General features: G+C 48.8%; 1 protein-coding gene across 1 annotated transcript; it reads right to left on the bottom strand.

The window, feature by feature from the left end:
• Nucleotides 1-2,731: 2,731 nt before the first annotated feature.
• On the bottom strand, nt 2,732-24,733 carry LOC136943528 (collagen alpha-1(XIX) chain-like; the record flags this gene model as incomplete). Its single annotated transcript, XM_067236882.1, is given in 15 exon segments — nt 2,732-2,776; nt 4,218-4,271; nt 7,209-7,235; nt 8,589-8,633; nt 9,263-9,313; nt 13,188-13,232; nt 13,880-13,933; nt 14,293-14,346; nt 14,499-14,552; nt 16,025-16,078; nt 16,445-16,549; nt 21,665-21,706; nt 22,578-22,631; nt 24,275-24,328; nt 24,709-24,733. Coding segments are annotated over 11 exon segments (522 nt in total), but the record flags the coding sequence as incomplete, so codon positions are not given.
• Nucleotides 24,734-26,635: the final 1,902 nt, after the last annotated feature.

Raw genomic sequence — 26,635 nt, 5'->3', positions numbered from 1 at the left:
CCATCCAATTACATACAGAATAGCATCAGCCAATCACACACAGGATCACACCATCCAACTAGAGAGGGTACAATTTCTGGGGAAATTGTAGGGTGTGCTTGCTTGCGTCGGTTGCACAGGGGTCCGTTTTTGAATGACATTTTTACAACTGATATTTCTGTATATTTTATATAAAAATGCATACTTATTATTTATAAAGATGACATAGATTTAAAAGCATTTATTTTTTGCTGCTCATTTACAACTGAAAATACGAGTGAAGTGTAGAATGAAATAGATGTCTTCTCATTTCCCCTGCAAGAGGCAGCCTCATCGTTGAAACAAAACGAATAAATTGGGCAGACCGGTGTAAAAATTGACCTAATCTCTATGACTTAAACGTCATTTTAAGTTTTTCCCTTCTCATGATATTTTCAGGCATTTAGCCTACTCATTGCATTCATTCATTAATAAAGAACCCCCTTTGAAGATTATTCTACGACGTTACCCGGCAGTAGAAGATGGAATCGCGATTCAAACAGTACCATCTGCTAACTGAAAATATGCCCCCCAAAACGTAAATAAGCTTGACATTTATTTAGTGGAAAATCGCTCATTCATAAAAAGCTCAGTGGTAGCGATCATTGTCAGTAACAACGCAAAATGCGATATAGCCCTGTGTGGAGAAGCTGCCCCGGTACTATTAATAATTTATTAGTAAATTGTACTACTACGGTACAGTACTAGACTACTACTGTGTTCGTCTTGGTAGCGATTGCGTTGGTTGAATTGGATTTAACGTTCCGTTGTATAGTACGGTTTAAGCTGAAATTAATTATTTTCATGAACAGATTGACAACGTTTAGGCTGTGGCAATGAAGTTCAGGTTAGTAGTTAGATAGACTTTTGATTTAAGTAAGGGGAGTACCGAACATGTTCTGTCGCCGTTTGACTTCCTAAACAGCTGTTTAGTGTAGATGTTTTTGTACAGTAGTGTGTCTCGCGTAAGCTACAGCGTTGCAGTGAGCTACACTGGTTTGAAACCACAGGTAATGGTAATTTCACCAACAAATCGTTTTCTAATGTCAGAATAAATCCTACAACGAAAATGTATATGTGAGGAATGTTTATTTTAACGATTGAAAACAGATAACGCTACATCATAGACCACTGTAGTATGTGTTGCCCGGGCAACACAGGCTAATGTCATGATGCTAATACTTCAGTGAAATAGTAGACTACTGTTTCCGAAAGTAGATGTACTTCCTTAATAATATCAGCTTATATTGTACATTACACATCACAATTGTGTGTCATATCACAAAGTAAAATGAGTAAATAGTTATCACCCTGGCCTCTTTTCTTGTGGCGTTTCTGCAGCTGCCTTGCAGTAAAGCTATAGTTAGCCTAGCTATCCCCCAAGTTAACAGATGCTAAACGAATGTTCTGGCAAAGGTAGTCACGCGTGTTTTCGTGACGTTAGTGACGCAGTGACGTTAGTAACGTCAGTGACTGTGGCTAGCAAATTAGCCACCGTTAGCTTCACTTTTCGCCACAAAAACTTAACTTAAGCTTAAACCATGCAACGGAACGTAAATTCCAATAGAAGCAACTCAATCGCTACCAAGACGAAACTTTTGACACCTACGTTGTCTATGTAGGCCAAATATTGACTGAGTTTTAGGGGGGCAAAAAGAAATAAAAATAATAATATATATGTGAGAGAACAAAGGTTGTGTTCTCGCCAAAGGCCTGAGCACACCCAATTACATACAGAATAGCATCAGCCAATCACACACAAGATCACAACAGCCAATCACACAGAGGATAACATCAGCCATCACCATTAGACAAACATACATACACACACACACACACACACACACACAGACAGACAGGCACGCGCACACACACACAGTCAGACAATCCCAATTGAAAGCATTTTTCCACCTTAGTTACTGTTGCAAGCCTGTAAAGCTGTGCTTCTTTGAATAGCAGTCATTACTGTAAACTGCTAAAATGGAGGGGATGAAAAGCATATTACCGGTCAGGGTAAGTGATTCTTTCTGCAGTAATACCGACATGATATCGGAAGTAATAAACCTGGTCCAAAGTAACAAAATTTGATCCAGTTTTGTGAACGTTATCTCTCATCTGACATAGCCTTCGCAAGACAATGACAACCGATTAGCCAGCTAGCTAAATTGGAGCAGTTAAAAGTATATTTGTTTATCTTTATGTGATTTTGCAGAGAATGGGGCCTCCCACACTGTTTAGTTCACTGCCGGCATCTTTCCTTCTGGGTTTTGGGCTTTGGAAAGGGGAAAAATGAATTTGTTAGGGTACTTGCTGTTGGATTTGCAGGTGCCATTTGAACACCTTTCACCACGACCGAAAGCTTGACAGACCTTCTTCAAGTAGCAACCGGCCATAGGTACACCTTTCACCACGACCGAAAGCTTGACAGACCTTCTTCAAGTAGCAACCGGCCATAGGTACACCTTTCACCACGACCGAAAGCTTGACAGACCTTCTTCAAGTAGCAACCGGCTGCTAAGGTAGGATTTGTCAAGGCCTTTTGGGGGATTGGTTTTGCGAAAAGTTAACTGGCTACACTGAAACACGACCTGCGTGCATCAGAACAGACTGCTTGAGTTGTACAGTAACACGCTGAGCAGCTGTGGAAGGGGTTTTACAAGACAATGGAGGAAGAGAATCCAAAGGTTTTTTGTTGTGAGGATGTGTTCCTTACCAGAGGGCCGGGTATTCCTGGGGCTCCAGGCATGCCCATATCCCCCTGCAGGAGCAGAACAGACCCTCATGTAACACATACAGCACCAGGGTGGCGGAAAGAGAGAGGGAAGAGAGAAAGATAGAGAGAGCGAGAGCGAGAGCGAGAGCGAGCGAGAGAGAGAGAGAGAGAGAGAGAGAGAGAGAGAGAGAGAGAGAGAGAGAGAAGGGGTGCAAAGAGAGAGAGTGTAAAAGAACAGCTGAAAAACTGAAAGGAGAGAAAGGAAAGAGGGAGGCACTGAGAGAACAAGAGAGAAAATGTCAATAGAGAAGCAACACAGATCCAGTTTAATCCCGTTCCCTGAGGAAAGGTAGGCGTGGAGGACTGTTCAAGCTCATGTACTCTTTTAGTCAGAAAACACACTCCAGGATTGGACTCCCCAATGGGTTGCTATGGGTTTCATAAGAAACCTCTACTTCCCCTCTCACCATCAGACAGAACCAGCCCAGAGCAAAACCTCCTAGACCTTAACAACATCAGACTTTCTGTTCAAACTTTTAGGTCTTTTCCAAGCTAGGGATGGTTCTATTGTTAACCATCATAGTGTTGCGGGAGCCGTGTAAACTTCTTTAGTTTAATCAAAAGCTTTTATTGTTGACTTTGAGTGCAGATCCTTGGGATTTACCACTACTTTTCTTTAGTACAAGGACAACAAAATAAAGTAGGCCTAGTCAAGTCAAACTTTGGGCATTGGACTGTTTGAGCTTCTAGAATAGTCTTCCACTGTTCTCCATCGTGGCCGAATCAAATAAATTAATTGTACAAAGAAATGTACGAGACACATTTATAAACCAGGCTAAAGGTTAGTGTATGGTGGTGAACCAGGCTAAAGGTTAGTGTATGGTGGTGAACCAGGTTAAAGGTTAGTGTATGGTGGTGAACCATGCTTAAGGTTAGTGTTTGGTGGTGAACTAGGCTAAAGGTTAGTGTATGGTGGTGAACTAGGCTAAAGGTTAGTGTATGGTGGTGAACTAGGCTAAAGGTTAGTGTATGCTGGTGAACCATGCTTAAGGTTCGTGTTTGGTGGTGAACCAGGTTAAAGGTTAGTGTATGGTGGTGAACCATGCTAAAGGTTAGTGTATAGTGGTGAACCAGGCTAAAGGTTAGTGTATGGTGGTGAACCATGCTAAAGGTTAGTGTTTGGTGGTGAACCATGCTTAAGGTTCGTGTTTGGTGGTGAACCAGGCTAAAGGTTAGTGTATGGTGGTGAACTAGGCTAAAGGTTAGTGTATGGTGGTGAACCATGCTTAAGGTTAGTGTTTGGTGGTGAACCAGGTTAAAGGTTAGTGTATGGTGGTGAACCATGCTTAAGGTAGTGTTTGGTGGTGAACTAGGCTAAAGGTTAGTGTTTGGTGGTGAACCAGGTTAAAGGTTAGTGTATGGTGGTGAACCATGCTTAAGGTAGTGTTTGGTGGTGAACTAGGCTAAAGGTTAGCGTCTAATTTACCTTAGCACCTGGAAGGCCCTCCAGACCAGGCAATCCCATAGGCCCTACTTCTCCCTGGTACACAAAACAGAGAGAGAGAGAGAGAGAAAGAGAGATTGAGAGATAGATAGAGAGGGAGAGAGAGAGAGAGGGAGATTTTATATTGGAGAATGTGTCAGTTAAGTTCCATGTGTTTGGTGATGGTTATTAGAAGCCATTGCAAGGGACCTTATCTATCATGGCCTCCCAGACTATCCGCAGTTCAGGATATACAAATATATCAAATTCATGAAAATATTGAATATGGAGCTTTGCTGGAGGAATTCTAACTGCCGCCAAAATGAGGTTTAAAGGTTGTTCCCCCAGGGAAAACAGGAGGCTTAAATAACATTCATGTTTTCTCTGAAAGCAGTCAAATGTTCCCAGATATAAACATGGTACACATTTATATCACAGTTACAGAGAGAGTTCTTACACAACCTGTTCAGTCTCTCTAATCCCTGTGCACAGATAACCAGGAGCTCTGAAAGAACCCCTGGGATAGGCTCAGCCACCGAGCCACAGCCACAAAGCAACTGACAGCAGATTCAGAGGTTGCAGGTTAAAATCCCCCCTGCATGTCGCTCTGGATAGAAGTGTCTGCTAAAATGAAACAAACACAACCCTCCACCCAGCCATCCTCACCCTCCACCCAGCCATCCCCACCCTCCACCCAGCCATCCCCACCCTCCACCCAGCCATCCCCACCCTCCACCCAGCCATCCTCACCCTCCACCCAGCCATCCCCACCCTCCACCCAGCCATCCCCACCCTCCACCCAGCCATCCCCACCCTCCACCCAGCCATCCTCACCCTCCACCCAGCCATCCCCACCCTCCACCCAGCCATCCCCACCCTCCACCCAGCCATCCTCACCCTCCACCCAGCCATCCCCACCCTCCACCCAGCCATCCCCACCCTCCACCCAGCCATCCTCACCCTCCACCCAGCCATCCCCACCCTCCACCCAGCCATCCCCACCCACCACCCAGCCATCCCCACCCTCCACCCAGCCATCCCCACCCTCCACCCAGCCATCCCCACCCACCACCCAGCCATCCCCACCCTCCACCCAGCCATCCCCACCCACCACCCAGCCATCCCCACTCTCCACCCAGCCATCCTCACCCTCCACCCAGCCATCCCCACCCTCCACCCAGCCATCCTCACCCTCCACCCAGCCATCCCCACATTCCACCCCGCCATCCCCACCCTCCACCCAGCCATCCCCACCCTCCACCCAGCCATCCTCACCCTCCACCCAGCCATCCCCACCCTCCACCCAGCCATCCCCACCCAGCAGTGGCAGGACATACTCCTGCTTAGGTCTGGTCGACCAGGGCGCTTGAGGAGGCTACCAGCCTGTGCCAAGTGTGTTGACACGGATCACGCAAGTAACTGTTATACATGTAGATTGTCCTAAATGAGTGTGCAGGCCGACCTGGGGATCATCTGTCAGACAGATTGGGACAATTTCTCCCGCCGCGCTGGGGACCCTCCCTCAATTTATTCAAACGTCAAATTAACACCCGGTGAAAAATTGCTCTGCAACAAAACAATAAAAAAACGCCATTGGCCCTTTGAGAAGGGAGGCGCAGGTTGATACCCGAGGAAGGGTACTGTCTACCTCTCTTCCCCTGCCTTTCAACTCCCTTTTTCTCCTGTTCTCCTTCTCTCCCCCTCCCTCCCTCACTCTACCACTCTCCCATTCCCTCTCACTCCCCCCCGCCCCTTTCCCCCGTTTGTCCTCTGCCAGGAGGAGTGTTTATGGGGAGAGGCGAGGATGAGGTGGAGGAGTGTTTATGGGGAGAGGCGAGGATGAGGTGGAGGAGTGTTTATGGGGAGAGGCGAGGATGAGGTGGAGGAGTGTTTATGGGGAGAGGCGAGGATGAGGTGGAGGAGTGTTTATGGGGAGAGGCGAGGATGAGGTGGAGGAGTGTTTATGGGGAGAGGCGAGGATGAGGTGGAGGAGTGTTTATGGGGAGAGGCGAGGATGAGGTGGAGGAGTGTTTATGGGGAGAGGCGAGGATGAGGTGGAGGAGTGTTTATGGGGAGAGGCGAGGATGAGGTGGAGGAGTGTTTATGGGGAGAGGCGAGGATGAGGTGGAGGAGTGTTTATGGGGAAAGGCGAGGATGAGGTGGAGGAGTGTTTATGGGGAGAGGCGAGGATGAGGTGGAGGAGTGTTTATGGGGAGAGGCGAGGATGAGGTGGAGGAGTGTTTATGGGGAGAGGCGAGGATGAGGTGGAGGAGTGTTTATGGGGAGAGGCGAGGATGAGGTGGAGGAGTGTTTATGGGGAGAGGCGAGGATGAGGTGGAGGAGTGTTTATGGGGAGAGGCGAGGATGAGGTGGAGGAGTGTTTATGGGGAGAGGCGAGGATGAGGTGGAGGAGTGTTTATGGGGAGAGGCGAGGATGAGGTGGAGGAGTGTTTATGGGGAGAGGCGAGGATGAGGTGGAGGAGTGTTTATGGGGAGAGGCGAGGATGAGGTGGAGGAGTGTTTATGGGGAGAGGCGAGGATGAGGTGGAGGAGTGTTTATGGGGAGAGGCGAGGATGAGGTGGAGGAGTGTTTATGGGGAGAGGCGAGGATGAGGTGGAGGAGTGTTTATGGGGAGAGGCGAGGATGAGGTGGAGGAGTGTTTATGGGGAGAGGCGAGGATGAGGGGTGCGGTGCATGCTTGCAGAGCGGGGGGGTTTTCACAGTGTCGTACTGGCAGCAGAATACAGCGCTGAAATTTGGTTCTGGCAGGAGGCACCATCATTCTTTTGTTGTGTGTCAAGAGTTCTGCGGAGTGTGGCTAACCACCGAAGCTCAGGGCTCTATTGACTCTCGCTGAAGTGAAGCAGAGAAACAATGTTGGGAAGCAACCAAGTATGTATTACACTTCCTCGTCTTGCTATGAAGGGATGTATGAGAAAGAGGGAGGGGTACTTAATGCAAATATATTCTCAGAATAAAAAGATTCAACTCACTGCTCTTCCCTCATCTCCTTTGAGTCCCTGCAAAAGAAAAAGACACAGATTAGCCCTCTGGGAAGTTATAACTCCAAACACTTTGTTCCAGACAAGCCACTTTAAACAGATTTCCAACTGAAATGACTGGATATGCTCCTAATTTTGTTCTTAAGTTTGAAACAAATTACTTTTAATGTTCACGGTAGTCGCATGTAGTTAGTTGTACAAGAATAGTGTTTTTTCAACTCTCCTGACATTGGAATCACGTTATTTCCATTGCTGTATTGTTGTTATGGCTTCTCCAACTCTTTCTCCCATGTTCTCTTCCTCCCCCCTACTTTCCCCTCCATTCCTTCTCCTCCTCCCCCTGTCCCCTCCCCTCCTTTACCGCTCCCCTCCCCTCTTCTCCTTCTCCTCTACCTCCCCTCCTCTCCTCTACCACTCCTCTCTCCTCTGCCTCTCTTCCCACCCTCCCTCCCTCCCTCCCTCCCAACCTCCTTACCTACCTCTGTCTCTCCCTCTCTCTCTCTCCCTCCCTCCCTCTCCCTCCCTCTCTCTCTCTCTCTCCCTCTCTCTCCCTCCCTCCCTCCCTCCCTCCCTCCCTCCCTCCCTCCCTCCCTCCCTCCCTCCCTCCCTCCCTCCCTCCCTCCCTCCCTCCCTCCCTCCCTCCCTCCCTCCCTCCCTCCCTCCCTCCCTCCCTCCCTCCCTCCCTCCCTCCCTCTCTCTCTCTCCCTATCCCTCCCTCCCTCCCTCTCCCTCTCAGCTGTTGATAAGTGTTTCTTCAGTAGTACTCAGCAGTGTGGCTACTCCAGGCCTGTGGAGACTGCTCCTGGTGGCCAAACACCACACTGTTCGATAAGGGAGAAGCTGTATGCAGAGCTGATAAGCAGGAACCCAATCACTCTAAACCGCTGAAAGAAGCAGACTGCAGCACAAGGAGCCAGCTCTCCCAGGCCTCCTTGCATGGAAATGGGTCCCTGTCTGACACAGCCTCCCGTGTGAGAGTCAGCATTCTCTCCTCTTCACTCCAGGCTGCTTGGTCACTAGGCTTACCTCTGACTGTCTGACTGCACAGTAGTTGTATGGTAGGAGCAGTACCAGTGTTAGTAGGGGTGTGACAGTACTAGTACTAGTAGTATTAGAAATAGTGTTACAGTAATAGTACCAGTGTTAGTAGTAGCAGTAGTGTGTCAGTAATACTGTGTCAGTAATAGTACCAGTGTTAGTAGTAGCAGTAGTGTGTCAGTAATAGTACCAGTGTTAGTAGTAGCAGTAGTGTGTCAGTAATAGTACCAGTGTTAGTAGTAGCAGTAGTGTGTCAGTAATAGTACCAGTGTTAGTAGTAGCAGTAGTGTTTTAGTACTGAGCAGTAGAGATATGAAGAGAGCTGAGACTTACTGGGGCTCCAGGGGGTCCAGGGGGGCCTAGACTGGCTCCTCCACTCTGTGAAGATAAGACAGTCATCAACCCAACCCTAACACAACCCTAACCCTAGTCCTGACAGGTGCACAAGAGAGAAGGCTGCTGCCTTTAGTAAGACAACCTTGTGCAGTTAAACACTTCTGCCTCTAGTAGGACAACCTTATACAGTTAAACACTGCTGGCTCTAGTAGGACAACCTTGTACCCCCAAGGTGATGTGGTGATGTGGAGGTGATGTGGTGGTGATGTGGAGGTGATGTGGTGGTGATGTGGAGGTGATGTGGAGGTGATGTGGTGGTGATGTGGAGGTGATGTGGTGGTGATGTGGTGGTGGTGTGGAGGTGATGTGGTGGTGATGTGGAGGTGATGTGTAGGTGATGTGGAGGTGATGTGGTGGTGGTGTGGAGGTGATGTGGTGGTGATGTGGAGGTGATGTGGAGGTGATGTGGAGGTGATGTGGAGGTGATGTGGTGGTGGTGTGGAGGTGATGTGGTGGTGTGGAGGTGATGTGGTGGTGTGGAGTTGATGTGGTGGTGATGTGAAGGTGATGTGGTGATGTGGAGGTGATGTGGAGGTGATGTGATGGTGGTGTGGAGGTGATGTGGTGGTGATGTGGAGGTGATGTGGTGATGTTGTGGTGGAAGACCTTACCTGCAGCTTGTACAGGCTGCTCATCCCATTGCCCTCCACATAAGGAACACCCTGGAGAGATGGACAGAGACAGTGAGGTTTAGATGGTCTCACTGTTAACATCTTTGGGCTTCTTTGTGACAGTGCTTGTGAAACGAGCTATGAAATACAAACTTGATATTGGTGTGTGTGTATATTTTTGTGTGTGTATTATGTTTGTGTGTTTATATGCTTGTGTGTGTATATACTGTGTGTGTGTGTGTGTGTGTAAGAGAGACCAGTCTTTCTGCCAGGCTGTGTGGCCACTGGTCTTTATGCAACAGTATCATACTGGCAGGCTCTTAAAGCTGCATGGAGAAATCTCTGCCACTGCAGGTGCCTGGTCATGTAAAGAGGGATGGTGTGGGATGTAAGAGATGAAAAGACAGAAGAAGAGAGAGAAATGAGTCAGCAAAAAAGAGCAAAAGCCAGATAAAGGAAGATAATGGTGATTCTTGTTCGGTAAGTTAGTCTCTAACGCTAATACACTATCAATAACATTGATTCAGAGAGGCAGAGGCAGGGGTGAACGAAACACTGAGATCTAGCTGATTTAAGGCTTATTTGCCTGTGTATGTCTGTGTGTGTGTGCCTGTGTATGTGTGTGTGTGCCTGTGTTTGTGTGCGTGTGCCTGTGTATGTGTGTGTGTGTGTGCCTGTGTATGTGTGTGTGTGTGTGCCTGTTTATGTGTGTGTATGTGTGTGTGTGTGTGTGTGTGCCTGTGTATGTGTGTGTGTGTGTGCCTGTGTATGTCTGTGTGTGTGTGCCTGTGTATGTGTGTGTGTGTGTGTGTGCCTGTGTATGTGTGTGTGTGTGTGCCTGTGTATGTGTGTGTGTGTGTGCCTGTGTATGTGTGTGTATGTGTGTGTGTGTGTGCCTGTGTATGTCTGTGTGTGTGTGCCTGTGTCTGTGTGTGTGTGCCTGTGTATGTGTGTGTGTGCCTGTGTATGTGTGTGTGTGTGTGTGCCTGTGTATGTGTGTGTGTGCCTGTGTATGTGTGTGTGTGCCTGTGTGTGTGTGAGGGGGTTTCATTGTAATAAATGGGGGGGCAGCAGCCAAGATAGCCAGTGGAGAAGTCCAAGTTCTAATTGAGAGGTGAATATATGGGTATGACCCTCTGACCCCCCCCCCCCACTCCTCGGCCCTCCCCCACTCCTCGGCCCCCCCCACTCCTCGCCCCCCCCCACTCCTCGGCCCCCCCCACTCCTCGGCCCACTCCTCGGCCCACTCCTCGGCCCACTCCTCTGCCCCCCCCCACTCCTCTGCCCCCCCCACTCCTAGGCCCCCCCCACTCCTCGGCCCCCCCCACTCCTCTGCCCCCCCCCACTCCTAGGCCCCCCCCACTCCTCTGCCCCCCCCTGTAGCCCTTTTTGCACAGACTGTTCCTTGACTCTGCCCCCCCCACTCCTCTGCCCCCCCCTGTAGCCCTTTTTGCACAGACTGTTCCTTGACTCTGCCCATGGAAAAACTGTAGAAATGTGAACATCTGAACCATGATCTTCTGCTGTACTTTCTGTGCGCACTATTGGTCTGTCGCTTTCGATAATATGTGTGTGTGCAAGTGTGTGTTGGTGTGTAGGGACCTCATCTTCACCATATCAATTTATTTATACCATATACTGTATATATACAGGTGATCTGATATCTAGAGGATCTGATATCTACAAGTAATCTGATATCTAGAGGAGCTGATATCTACAGGTGATCTGATATCCAGAGGAGCTGATATCTAGAGGAGCTGATATCTAGAGAAGCTGATATCTAAATAAGCTGATATCTTGAGGAGCTGATATCTAGAGGAGATGATATCTAGAGAAGCTGATATCTAGAGGAGCTGATATCTAGAGGAGCTGATATCTAAATAAGCTGATATCTAGAGGAGCTGATATCTAGAGGTGCTGATATCTAGAGGAACTGATATCTAGATGTGATCTGATAGCTACAGGAGCGGATTTCTACAGTTGAGCTGATATCTACAGGTGGGCTGATATCTACAGGTGGGCTGATATCTACAGGTGGGCTGATATCTACAGGTGGGCTTATGTGCAGAAAATATTTAATAAATATAAATATTTTTTTGACGCTGCGCATCAGCGAACGTCATCATCGTGTGTTTTGATGTTTTCCATGTCAGCCTGATCTCAAACAAAATGATGAATATCTAAATATAGTTTCTCCATCCTACTGACATCCAGCTAGTTATTTAGTTGTACTACGGGAGACATTGGTTGGTATCATAACTTTGCAACCATACTGCCCCTTGTATTTCTATCTTTTGTCCAAGTGAGACATTTATTTTCCTTAAAATGTTTTTCTTAGCCAAAACCCAAACACGTTTGTTTTGTTGTTGTGTTAAAGACTTCCTTCCCCAGGTCTCAGGATGTCTTGGTATTACCACGAAAAAGAGACCTTGTCACCCAGAGGGAGAGAGCTTCCCAGCAGGGTGCAGGAGCGCGAGGGACTAGCTGTGTTCCCGGAGGAGGTCAGACCAGGGCTGTGAGTCACTGTCTGACGACAACAGCGTGAGTCACAGGGAGAGAGTGGGCAGGGAGAGTCACACAGAGGAAGAAGAGACAATGACATGGATGGTAAGAGACAGAGGTAAGAGTTTGAGTCAAAGTCTGTCAGACAGAGGCAGGGCTAGTGTTAGAGAGACAGAGGCAGGGCTAGAGTTAGAGAGACAGAGGCAGGGCTAGAGTGAGAGAGACAGAGGCAGGGCTAGAGTTAGAGAGACAGAAGCAGGGCTAGAGTTACAGAGACGGAGGCAGGGCTAGAGTTACAGAGACGGAGGCAGGGCTAGAGTGAGAGAGACAGAGGCAGGGCTAGAGTTAGAGAGACAGAGGCAGGGCTAGAGTTACAGAGACGGAGGCAGGGCTAGAGTTACAGAGACGGAGGCAGGGCTAGAGTTACAGAGACGGAGGCAGGGCTAGAGTTACAGAGATGGAGGCAGGGCTAGAGTTAGAGAGACAGAGGCAGGGCTAGAGTTAGAGAGACGGAGGCAGGGCTAGAGTGAGAGACAGAGGCAGAGGCAGGGCTAGAGTGAGAGACAGAGGCAGAGTCAGGGCTAGAGTGAGAGAGACACAGAAAGAGGCAGGGCTAGAGTGAGAGAGACACAGACAGAGGCAGGGATAGAGTGAGAGAGACAGAGGCAGGGCTAGAGTGAGAGAGGCAGAGGCAGGGCTAGAGTGAGAGAGGCAGAGGCAGGGCTAGAGTGAGAGACAGAGGCAGGGCTAGAGTGAGAGACAGAGGCAGGGCTAGAGTGAGAGAGACACAGACAGAGACAGAGGCAGGGCTAGAGTTAGAGAGACAGAGGCAGGGCTAGAGTGAGAGAGACACAGACAGAGACAGAGGCAGGGCTAGAGTGAGAGAGACAGACGCAGGGCTAGAGTGAGAGAGACCATAGACAGAGGCAGGGCTAGAGTTAGAGAGACAGAGGCAGGGCTAGAGTGAGAGAGACACAGACAGAGGCAGAGGCAGGGCTAGAGTGAGAGACAGAGGCAGAGGCAGGGCTAGAGTGAGAGACAGAGGCAGAGGCAGGGGTAGAGTGAGAGAGACACAGACAGAGACAGGGCTAGAGTGAGAGAGACACAGACAGAGGCAGGGATAGAGTGAGAGAGACAGAGGCAGGGCTAGAGTGAAAGAGGCAGAGGCAGGGCTAGAGTGAGAGAGGCAGAGGCAGGGCTAGAGTGAGAGACAGAGGCAGGGCTAGAGTGAGAGACAGAGGCAGGGCTAGAGTGAGAGACAGAGGCAGGGCTAGAGTGAGAGACAGAGGCAGGATGAGAGTCAGACTAAGAGACAGAGTGAGGGACAGGGGCAGAAGCACAGATAGAGGCAGAGAGAGAGAAAGACAGAGATAGAGGCAGGATCCGAGTGGGAAACAGAGTCAGTGTCTAGTACAAAACTCACCGGAGGGCCTGGGAGACCAGGGCTGCCTGGGGGTCCTTCACTCCCCTGGGACCACACACACACAAACACACACACACACACACACAAACACACACACACACGCACAAAACACACACACGCACACACACAAACACACACACAAACACACATACCCACATTAGTTAGACATTTTTCAAAACACTAAACCAAACCCTTCCAAGCTTTTCAACTTGCAAGCCCATTCATCCACCACTGTTACGTACTGCACAATTTTAAATGGATATAATTTGATATGAAATCCTGTCTAACTGCTGGTTTCTGAGAGCTGGCTGTTCTCTCCAGGCACCGGCGAGAAAGGAGCCTTTCTCATGCTTTTCAACACACAAACAAGAGCTGAATTCACAACTGTATTATTTATGGTGCTGTAGTGACTATAAATAAAATAAAATAAATAAGCCATTGTTTTCATCCTCCAGTTTCAGAGCCTGTGGCACACACATAAATGCGCACACACACACACACACAGTTTTATCAGCCTGTGGCATGTGGAGGTGCTGTGACAAAAACAATATGATAAATAAGACACAACATCCTGTATTTACATTATTCTATGTATAGTACACACACACAAACACACAACACACACACATGCAAACACACACACAAACTCACTCAAATACACAGCCGTGTTCTTGAAAACTTTATAAACTCACCGTGTCTCCTTTAGGTCCTGATTGGCCCTGGGGACCTGGCCTACCCATAAGGCCCTGCAACCAGAACACAACAGAAGTGAACTATGACCAGAATATCTGCCAGGCACAGATACCGATAAGATGCAGATACCAAATAAAGCCACAATGCGGTTGAGAGGTATAGCTCAGTGGTTTGAGAATTGGACTTCAGATCACAAGGTTTCAGGTTCAAATGCCCCCTCTGTATGTTACTCTGGATTTAGGGCCTGCTAAATGAATACCTTGTACATTATTATGTGAAGGAATGAGAATATTCTTTTAACTGAGAATCTTTCCAGACTCTTGGAAAGGTCAAGGGTTGGGGTCAAGGTTTGGGGTCAGGGTCAAGGTCAACGTCATCAAAGAATGGACATCTATGAGGAAGGTTGTCTTACAATTGAACCTTGACGACCGGTTGCTCCTGGTAACCCTGGAACGCCCGGAGAGCCCTGGAACAGACCAGAATAAGCAAGGATTGTTAAAGTCACTACTGATACCATACTATGACTGGGATGACAGTGTTAACATCAAACACATACACATGTATGTATACACTGTCAATAAACATTTCAATATGTATGCTTGGTGTGACTCCACCCACCTCATCTCCCTTGTCTCCAATTGGTCCAGAGAATCCTCTCTCTCCTTTCACCCCCTGCAAAACGAAACCACATGTCATTTTGGAGCGTCATGCGTTACTAACAAACAGACATGTAGGACCACAGCTTGCATGCTCCACAACCTATAGACAATACCCACCTAAACCTGTAGTCTGTACAATACAAGCAAGTTCATGTTTAAAAAGTCAGAGATCCTGTACCAGCATAACAGCATGTCTCGCTCTGTCTGTGACACACGATATGGGAACTGATGTCGGTTATCATGATAGAATTCATAATATCTTTCATAAAATTGTCCATCATTTTTCCTTTTCTCCTGTAAGAGGCTGCTAGGTTGTGATGAACATGGTGTGTTTGAAGCTGAATTGACCAGTTTGGCTGCATGGTAGCTCCTTTCGACAAACGCTGCAAATAATGTTCTCATATTAAATGGGAGTTTAAAATCTGCCCCTGCTGTTCTGTAGACCTGCTGAGTAGAAGACTTGTGACGGTAAACAGACTACATTTAGAAAGCTCTTTTCTAACTCAGAGGCACTCAAAGTGCTTCATAATTTTTCCTCTCATTCACACACACGCACACACACACACACACGCGCACGCACACGCACACACACACACACACACGCACACACACACACACACACACACACACACACACACACACACAGCCAACCTCTCACCACCTTTCTCCTCTCACTCTGGGGGCAAACTGCCATGTCCAGTACCAGTCCTGCCAACTCTGCATACACACAACCTTGCCTCCATGGCAACCCCCCCTCCCCCCCCATCCCCCAGGAGCTACTCTCAGACGGGAACCATCGGGTGACGGGGTTGGGAACACAAGCGCATTCTTTTATAAAATGATTTCTCGCTGCTGAGATGTAGAGGTCGTACGAATGATGCACCAGCATTTTCCCACTCTTTCTATTGAATATAAACATCTTTCTATTGAATATAAACATCTTTCTATTGAATATAAACATCTTTCTACTGGATGTAAACATCTTTCCACTGAGTATACACATCTCTACTGAGTGTAAACATATTTCTACTGTATGTAAACATCGTTCTACAGAACATGAACATTGTTCTACTGAACATGAACTTTCTTCTACTGAATGTAAACGTCTTTCTACAGAACATGAACATCTTTCTACTGAACATGAACATCTTTCTACTGAACATGAACATTGTTCTACTGAACATGAACATCTTTCTACTGAGTGTATTTCTATCATAGATGTTTGATGCAGTAGATGGGGTGTTGGATGTAGGCTATTGCTAACCTAGAGGAGAGGATATGATGAGAGTTTTTACTACTGTATACTGGGATTATACACTATTCCATTATGGGAGTATAGACTAATGTTTACTGGGATTATGCACTATTCCATTATGGGAGTATAGGCTAATGTTTACTGGGATTATGCACTACCTTGTACTGGTATTATAGACTATAGTATACTGAGTGCAGACTACCGTATGATGGGATTATAGATTACTGTACCTTGGGTCCCTCTTTGCCAGGATGTCCAACAGGACCCCGCACACCTGGATCCCCCTGTTCAACATGGACACACACCATGGACACACACCACATACACACACCACACACACACACCACACACACAAAATACACTCAAAAACACAATACAGAGATAGAATTCTCACACACACACACACATTTGTTTTACTAATCTTGTGACATCTCATTCAGTCTCATTAAAAATAGTATTTTCCTAACCCTAAACGTGTTTCTAACCCTTATCCTAAAACCTCTGGTCCCCACAAGAATTGTAAAACAACCCCAGCCCCCCCCCCCCACACACACACACACACACACAAAGCAAAATCAACCACATGGTTTCCAGGTGAGCAGCGACGTGTGCTCTGAACTGAATTGTTGGTGGCGTGCGCCGCATCCTACCTTCTCCCCCAGGAGGCCCTCAGGTCCCGGGGCCCCCATGCCGCCCTTGTCCCCCTTCAGCCCCGGCAGGCCTGGGGCCCGCGTCTGGCACGCGCCGCAGGCGTTCTGCCAGGTACACACACACACACACACACACACACACACACGCACACGAACAGACAGGGCAGCAGGTGTAAGTGGTGACAGCATAGCACAGGTACAAGTATTCTCATTACACTGTGTGTGTCATTATACTTCCCTGTGCAGTTGTGTGTGTGTGTGTACGAGTCAGCAGAGTGCGTGTGTCTTATCTCACTGATTTACACAGTTTGAACACACAATTGATTGAAGTACACAAACATACATTCGCTCACTGACTGCGACAGTTACTGAAGTACACACACACACACGCACACACTCACTAACTCAAAAACAAATTTTCTCACGTACAAAACAAACTCCAGCACAGACTAACTGAAGTGTGTAATAATTTAGCTCAAGTAAAGTGAGGTGACAGTCTTCAACTGAACTTTATGTGACGGAAACATGAATGAAAAAAACGAACTAAGTGACCCTGTAGCTTATTGACACAACAGATAAACACATCGTCTCCCAAATGTTCACTCAAACCTCTTTTCATAAACCTCTCAGCGAAATTTTTTTTTTTCTATCCCAAAATAAAGAGCCTTTCAAAAACTAAAAACAAGCCAGGAGAGTGTTGGGCTGAGCCTCTCCAGTTGTGCACCCTGGTGTGACTCTGACAGCTTCCTGAGGACCAGACACACAGCGCCCTGGTGTGGCCCTGACACAGCTTCCTGAGGACCAGACACACAGCGCCCTGGTGTGGCTCTGACACAGCTTCCTGAGGACCAGACACACAGCGCCCTGGTGTGGCTCTGACACAGCTTCCTGAGGACCAGACACACAGTGACCTGGTGTGGCTCTGACACAGCTTCCTGAGGACCAGACACACAGTTCCCTGGTGTGACTCTGACACAGCTTCCTGAGGACCAGACACACAGTGACCTGGTGTGGCTCTGACACAGCTTCCTGAGGACCAGACACACAGCGCCCTGGTGTGGCTCTGACAGCTTCCTGAGGACCAGACACACAGTGACCTGGTGTGGCTCTGACACAGCTTCCTGAGGACCAGACACACAGTGCCCTGGTGTGACTCTGACACAGCTTCCTGAGGACCAGACACACAGCGCCCTGGTGTGACTCTGACACAGCATCCTGAGGACCAGACACACAGCGCCCTGGTGTGACTCTGACACAGCTTCCTGAGGACCACACACACAGCGCCCTGGTGTGGCTCTGACAGCTTCCTGAGGACCAGACACACAGTGCCCTGGTGTGACTCTGACACAGCTTCCTGAGGACCAGACACACAGCGCCCTGGTGTGGCTCTGACAGCTTCCTGAGGACCAGACACACAGCGCCCTGGTGTGGCCCTGACACAGCTTCCTGAGGACCAGACACACAGCGCCCTGGTGTGGCTCTGACACAGCATCCTGAGGACCAGACACACAGCGCCCTGGTGTGGCTCTGACACAGCTTCCTGAGGACCAGACACACAGTGACCTGGTGTGGCTCTGACACAGCTTCCTGAGGACCAGACACACAGTGCCCTGGTGTGACTCTGACACAGCTTCCTGAGGACCAGACACACAGCGCCCTGGTGTGACTCTGACACAGCTTCCTGAGGACCAGACACACAGCGCCCTGGTGTGGCTCTGACAGCTTCCTGAGGACCAGACACACAGTGCCCTGGTGTGACTCTGACACAGCTTCCTGAGGACCAGACACACAGCGCCCTGGTGTGGCTCTGACAGCTTCCTGAGGACCAGGCACACAGCGCCCTGGTGTGGCCCTGACACAGCTTCCTGAGGACCAGACACACAGCGCCCTGGTGTGGCCCTGACACAGCTTCCTGAGGACCAGACACACAGCGCCCTGGTGTGGCTCTGACACAGCTTCCTGAGGACCAGACACACAGTGACCTGGTGTGGCTCTGACACAGCTTCCTGAGGACCAGACACACAGTGACCTGGTGTGGCTCTGACACAGCTTCCTGAGGACCAGACACACAGCGCCCTGGTGTGGCTCTGACAGCTTCCTGAGGACCAAACACACAGTGACCTGGTGTGGCTCTGACACAGCTTCCTGAGGACCAGACACACAGCGCCCTGGTGTGGCTCTGACAGCTTCCTGAGGACCAGACACACAGCGCCCTGGTGTGGCTCTGACAGCTTCCTGAGGACCAGACACACAGCGCCCTGGTGTGGCTCTGACAGCTTCCTGAGGACCAGACACACAGTGACCTGGTGTGGCTCTGACACAGCTTCCTGAGGACCAAACACACAGCGCCCTGGTGTGGCCCTGACACAGCTTCCTGAGGACCAGACACACAGTGACCTGGTGTGGCTCTGACACAGCTTCCTGAGGACCAGACACACAGTGACCTGGTGTGGCTCTGACACAGCTTCCTGAGGACCAGACACACAGCGCCCTGGTGTGGCTCTGACAGCTTCCTGAGGACCAGACACACAGCGCCCTGGTGTGGCTCTGACACAGCTTCCTGAGGACCAGACACACAGTGACCTGGTGTGGCTCTGACACAGCTTCCTGAGGACCAGACACACAGTGACCTGGTGTGGCTCTGACACAGCTTCCTGAGGACCAGACACACAGCGCCCTGGTGTGGCTCTGACAGCTTCCTGAGGACCAGACACACAGCGCCCTGGTGTGACTCTGACACAGCTTCCTGAGGACCAGACACACAGCGCCCTGGTGTGGCTCTGACAGCTTCCTGAGGACCAGACACACAGTGCCCTGGTGTGACTCTGACACAGCTTCCTGAGGACCAGACACACAGCGCCCTGGTGTGGCTCTGACAGCTTCCTGAGGACCAGACACACAGTGCCCTGGTGTGACTCTGACACAGCTTCCTGAGGACCAGACACACAGCGCCCTGGTGTGGCTCTGACAGCTTCCTGAGGACCAGACACACAGCGCCCTGGTGTGGCTCTGACACAGCTTCCTGAGGACCAGACACACAGCGCCCTGGTGTGGCTCTGACAGCTTCCTGAGGACCAGACACACAGCGCCCTGGTGTGGCTCTGACACAGCTTCCTGAGGACCAGACACACAGCGCCCTGGTGTGGCTCTGACACAGCATCCTGAGGACCAGACACACAGCGCCCTGGTGTGACTCTGACACAGCTTCCTGAGGACCAGACACACAGCGCCCTGGTGTGGCTCTGACACAGCTTCCTGAGGACCAGACACACAGTGCCCTGGTGTGACTCTGACACAGCTTCCTGAGGACCAGACACACAGCGCCCTGGTGTGACTCTGACACAGCTTCCTGAGGACCTGACACAGCATCCTGAGGACCAGACACACAGCGCCCTGGTGTGGCTCTGACACAGCTTCCTGAGGACCAGACACACAGCGCCCTGGTGTGGCTCTGACACAGCTTCCTGAGGACCAGACACACAGCGCCCTGGTGTGGCTCTGACACAGCATCCTGAGGACCAGACACACAGCGCCCTGGTGTGACTCTGACACAGCTTCCTGAGGACCAGACACACAGCGCCCTGGTGTGGCTCTGACACAGCTTCCTGAGGACCAGACACACAGTGCCCTGGTGTGACTCTGACACAGCTTCCTGAGGACCAGACACACAGCGCCCTGGTGTGACTCTGACACAGCTTCCTGAGGACCTGACACAGCATCCTGAGGACCAGACACACAGCGCCCTGGTGTGGCTCTGACACAGCTTCCTGAGGACCAGACACACAGCGCCCTGGTGTGGCTCTGACACAGCTTCCTGAGGACCAGACACACAGCGCCCTGGTGTGACTCTGACAGCTTCCTGAGGACCAGGCACACAGCATCCATTAGAGGAGAAAGCAGCCATGTCTAACGTAGGCGGTCTGCCCACCCAGGCACCCAGAGCCAGAAACTGTGAAGCCTGCCGGATGTGGAGCTGTCTTACAGCAGCTAGGGAGCTGGAAACTTGAGCTGTTTAACAGTGGAAGAGAGGAGGATGTTTCTGTGTAGGAATAAAAATGATCTCTCCCCTCTCCCGCGCTCCTTCCCTTTCTCTTCTCTCTCTCCCTCTCTCTGACTGTCATGCTTCAAATCCTCCGTTTAAGCAGATTCCCATCAAACAACTCTGCGCCCAGCAGTGAGGGGATGTGACCCCCATCTCGATGCTCTCCACCTCCCTGACGCTCTGTTTCTCCCTTCATCCTCACATGCCCAGCCCCAGGAGCGAGGCCAGGCAGCAGCGAGGCCAGGCAGCAGCGAGGCCAGGCAGCAGCGAGGCCAGGCAGCAGCGAGGCCAGGCAGCAGCGAGGCCAGGCAGCAGCGAGGCCAGGCAGCAGAGAGGCCAGGCAGCAGCGAGGCCAGGCAGCAGCGAGGCCAGGCTGCAGCGAGGCCAGGGAAGAATCAGGCGCTGAACACCATCTTTTCCTGTCCTTTATTTGCGCTGCTCGTCCTCCCTTTCTTCTCTCTGCAGAACCACTGCAGCAGGAGGATCAATGATATCTATCAATGGTCTGTCACACGCTCACACACATACACACACAAACAGACACACACACAAACAGACACACTCACAAACACACAGCCACGCAAGCACACACCCTCTTACACACATTCACAGCAGGGAGCCATCAGCTCTGCTGAGTTCCTAACCAGACTGATTCAGAGCTGGAGACGGGAAGGCTTTCATGTGTAAAAGGGACTGGCATTCATCACGCCGCAACAGTAATTACAAACACAGAGCAGGTAGTGTGTGTGTGTGTGTTTAAGTGAGTGTCTGTCTGTGTGTGTGTTTACAGTATGGTTGTGAGAAGGCTGGCTGAACAGGACCAGTGTTGCCTCTGTGGACAGTTCCCACTATGACCTGATGAGGGCACTCTGGGACTGTCAACAGCAGACAGCTGGTAGGAGGTAGGTAAGTACTTTATTGATTCCAAAGAGAAATGTTGGTGTTAAAGCACACCATATACACACGCGCACGCGCACACACACACACACACACAAAGATTGTATGGAGGAAACAGGCATGGAGTAAGCTAAAAGTTAAAACTCCATATAGCCATTAGGAGGATTTGCAGTTTGAGAGTGGGTGTTTGAAATGTGTGACGAAGACTGCCTTCAGTATGTCTGCTTTAACACTGTAACATCTTTAATATTTAGACTGGGAGATGGAGGGCAGAGCAGCACCTTGAGCAGGACACTCAGATCTCCCACGATTGGCAAGGCAGTCTGAAGAAGAAAGACAGAGAGAGAGAGACAGAACAAGAGTCAAAGAGAGAGAGAGAACAAGAGAGAACGAGAGAGAGAGAGAGAGCGAGAGAGAACGAGAAAAGAGAGAAAATGAGAGAGAGAGAGAGAAAAATACATTAAAATGCCAGTAAACCTTTTCAGAAACATGTAACAGTGGTACTGATCCTCATGACCCCTCTTAAGCCATTCGTCTCTTTAGTTCTGTGGTTTCTCTGACAAAGAACCTTTATGAGTCATCTGCTGGATACTGGAACGACTGTACCAGCATCTCAGTCCCTGATCACAGTACATGGCAATACTGAACTCTTACAAGCCATACTTAGGACTGAATACAATTATTTATAGCAATAGAACAACCTGCTGAGAAGGTTCCAGCTATGACCCAAAGTCGTTCCAGAGAGAATCACAAACATTTGGGATTGAATCCATAAAGGCTTTCATTTGCCTGTTGGTACAATTGGGGTGGAGTGTAGTGCAGTAATGTATTCTATACTACAGTATGTGTGGGTGTGGATTAGTATAGTATTATAATGTATAAAATACTTTGTGTGGGTTTAATATAGTACTGAGGAATAATACATACTATGTTTGGGTATAGTGTAGTACAGTGAAAACATATAGTTTATTATGTTTGTGTATAGCGTATTATAGTACAATAATGTACATTATGTTTGGGTGTAGTGTAGAACAGTATAAAAATGTATACTGCATCTGGGTATAGTGTAGGACATAATAATCATGTATAGGCCTACTGTGTTTAGGTGTAGTGTAGTGCAGTATATTCATTTGATAGTGTATTTGGGTGTAGTGTGGGACAGTATAATAATATAAGGTGTATATAGTTACTCACCCGTTCCCCAGGGGGGCCTGGGAGTCCTGGGAGGCCGGCACGGCCAGGGGAACCCTGCCAGAGAAAGGGAGAGAGAGAGACCATGATGCCCCCAGCTGGGTGCACTGAGCAGGGTAGAGCAGAATAGAATACAGCAGAGCAGAATATAGCAGAGCAAAGTAGAATAGAATACAGCAGAGCAGAATATAGCAGAGCAAAGTAGAATAGAATACAGCAGAGCAGAATATAGCAGAGCAAAGTAGAATAGAATACAGCAGAGCAGAATATAGCAGAGCAAAGTAGAATAGAATATAACAGAATAGAGTAGATTACAGTAAAGCAGAGAAGAGTAGAGCATAGAAGAAGAATGTAGACAAGAGTAGAGCAGAGCAGCCCTGCCACTCGTCTCTTAAAGAGGGTCGTGTTTAGCCAGTGTGACTGTGCTACTGCACCGTGCTGAATATACTGAGGAGAGAATCACAAAGTCAGAAAGAGAAAAGCTTGTTTCTTTCATCTGCAGATGATTCTGTGTTCGTCTTCCCATGCTGTGTGCGTGGGTGACAGGGAGGGAGGGATGGAGGGATGGAGGGATGGAGGGTTGGAGGAAAGGAGGGAGGGAGAGAAGAGGTTGGGAGCCGGAAGGAGGGAGAGGTGGGTGGACGTAGAGATGGAAGGAGAGAGGAATAGGAGGATGGAGTGATGGGAAGAGAGAGGGATGGAGGGATTGAGTGATGGAAGGGTGGAGGGGTGGAAGGAATTAATGAAGCATTGAGGCAGGGGCGGCTGGCAATGAACAGGGATGAACCCTTTTAAAATAAAATTGAGAAAATCGTTGTTCAAAAAACTTACAACAGACTGTTTAAAATGTTGGTGGCACCAAGAGCAGACACACGAAAAAAGAAAACAAATGTAAATGGGCTTATTGTTTCCAGCCCAAACGCATCAGCTACCATTCATCTTCATAGTGTGTGTGATGTGGTTTTGAGGCACGCCCCCTTGATTTGCTGCTAGTTTGTGCTAAATGTATTCAGCCCACAGGCCACTGATATTTGACCAATGACAGCCGGGGGTGCTACTGTACAAGACTGGGGACTTGTGAGTGACAAGTGACTGGCACGCCCTTTTGACTTGTCGCCCGTTTGGGCTAAATTCATTCAGCCCACACAGGCCGTTGACTCTTTGTCCGATGACAGCAGACGTATAGACAGTACAGTCAGGTGCTAGTGGCTGGTGTGTGTGATAGAGTCAGTGGAGAATGTGATCGTTGACATGGCTGGCATTAGCAACATTTTGAATTATGTGGATTATTTTCTTCATCTGTTTTCTTAATTTTCTTTGAATTTTTTTTGAAGTAAAGCAACTTGGGATACTCAAATGTTTAAATTACACAAAACGAAAAACGAAAACATTGTACGTTTTGTGTAAGTTGGTTTGAAAGACAGGACCGGTAATGGCAAGTGTAGCTAGCTAAGAATGAGCTTTTCTGTTGTTGTTGTAACTTGGTATCTCAGATGCAATTCTGCATTTGCTGCAGCGTGAACTGTTGATTAATGTATACCTAGCCTCCACTTTTTTAATCCACCCACCCAATATCACCACCAGCCATCACTGGGTGACGTCACTGGTGGTGATATTGGGTTATTGGTTGATGGAAGGATGGAGGGATTGAAGGAAGGAGCAATGAAAGAAGGGAGGAAGAAGGGAGGGATCTCACTCACCTCTCTTCCAGGCACTCCTGTAGGGCCAGGTAGCCCAGGGGTTCCTACAGGCCCCTGGAACACACGCACAAACACACACGCACGCACGAACACACACACAAACATGAACACATGAACAAACAAATTCCAAGCAGTTCCATGACAGTAATGATGCCATTTCAGGACCCAGACTGTAAGTGTCTTGTTGAAACACATGAAGAAGCGGTCTCTGAATATTCCATCTTTATCAACTGAGTCCAAAGGTCTCTCCTTGGGTTTCTTATATTTCTCTGTACAAGAATGTGTAAGTATCTATGTGTGTATGTGTGTGTGAGAGAGAGAGCATGTGTGTATGCGTGTTTGTGAAAAAGGTGTGTGTATAGGTGTGTGTGTGAGCAAGTGTGTGTATAGGTGTGTGTGTGAGCAGGTGTGTGTACGTGTGTGTGTGTCTTTACCTGTACCCCCGGCTTCCCCTGTGGTCCCATGGGCCCCTGTGAACACATAACACATCTTGTTAAAACATATACCCTGCAGAACAAACACACACACCCTGCAGAACACACACACACCCAGTAGAAAACACACATGCACACACACGGTCAAATCAACTCCTTGTTTTTCACATCCTTCAGTCCATCAATCCAGTGCTTCCAGCGAGTCCTATTGTACAAAGAGCAAACTGTCTCTGGTGACGAAAACGCCAGATTGGGTTGTAGTTGGGCTCTACACAGAATGTGATCTTTCACCTGCTCTATGAACCTGTGTTCTTCAGCCCAGAGGCCTCCTCCCTGGAGGCAGATAGCCCTCCTACCCACCCAGCTTCTGAGCCTGGGCCACAGCCAGAACAGTGGAACACATAACCCTCAATGTTCATAGACAGCCAAGTTGTCCCCCCCAGTACTGATGATTGTGAATGCAGGCAGTATCGATGTGGGTGTTTGACCATCCGTACATCAGAACCTGGCCTGCACACCTGGTTTTCAAGCATTCAGCAGCTTCATGATTTAAGTAGCTTGTCCTGGACAAGAGTTTTTACAGAATAATGTTAGAATGTATCTCTTCTAGGGTGACCAGAAGCATGACCCTGAACAGGAGGACACTTGGGTCCAAAAAGCAGGACAATCCCCAAAATGTGTTGACCGGGGGGGATGTGGGCCATTAATATGAAATTAAGACAATAACATTAGTCATTTTAGTAAGTCAACATTTGTAATTTGAATACAAATTCAATTCTTCAATACAAGTGCACTGATTTTCAGTTGATGTTTCACAGCATGAAATAATTTGGTCAGCTCAGCAGCGGTTGTTTCATCATCCGCTGTTGTGTTCGGAGCAAAAAATGATGTTAAGGAAGAGTGCCCGGCAGAACTAGCATTATCCTTGTGCCATTCTGTAGCGGTATGCCGCTCTAAAGCCCCATTCCACCTACTACTCACGTCTATATCAGCTTACAGAAGGCATGATATTGATCTTTGCTGCTCTTAGTGGTAAAGTGGGGTTTGGAACTCTACGTAGGTTTGAAGGAGGTCTTTCTTTTTGGCATCTGAAAGCCTACATTTACATTTAGTCATTTAGCAGACGCTCTTATCCAGAGCGACTTACAGTAAGTACAGGGACATTCCCCTGAGGCAAGCAGGGTGAAGTGCCTTGCCCAAGGAAACAACGTCATTTGGCACGGCTGGGAATCGAACTGGCAACTATTACTAGCCCGACTCCCTCACCGCTCAGCCATCTGACTCCCCCACCTCATCACAAAAGCCTACGCGAGTGGTAAATGGCGACGGTGGGCAGGAAGGGGCAAAAAGGAGGACAAAAGGGCAAAAAGGAGGAATCGCAACAGCGGTCCGGACAAAGGGCTGGAAAACCGGACTGTCTTGACAAAATCCGGACGTCTGGTCACCCTAATCTCTGCCCATGCCCACAGCCAAAACTTCCTCTGTCACAGAGTCTGTGCGTTCCCTTCCTTTAAAGGGGTCATTGATTGCAAAACCGATTTTACCTTGTCATAGTTGAATAACGACATGTCGGTGGGTAAACTGCCTACTGTCTGAGAAGAACAAAGGAGAAAGTTTGAAAAGTTTTTACAGTATATCGTAAATGCAGTGTTCCAGGCTGTACTGGAAATGCTGACACTTTTCATAATCTTCCCAAGGAACCAGACACTTGATGGGCATGGCTGATGTTTTTCTATGAGAAGATCCCTGTGAAGTTCAAAACAAATTTATTCATTTGCTCAAATCATTTCACCAAAGACAGTTTTGAATGAAAACCTTGGACAATTTAAAGAAGGATTTGCTAAACCGCTGTTGCTGAAAAGAGGTGCTGTTCCAACCGTATGCTCATCACAAACGCAAGCTGTATGATTTTGTCGCTAACAGTTAG

This window comes from Osmerus mordax, chromosome 5 (assembly GCF_038355195.1).
Source record: "Osmerus mordax isolate fOsmMor3 chromosome 5, fOsmMor3.pri, whole genome shotgun sequence".
NCBI lineage: Eukaryota > Metazoa > Chordata > Actinopteri > Osmeriformes > Osmeridae > Osmerus > Osmerus mordax.
The sequence above is the reverse complement of the archived record's forward strand: the minus strand, read 5'-3'. Positions and strand labels throughout refer to the sequence as shown.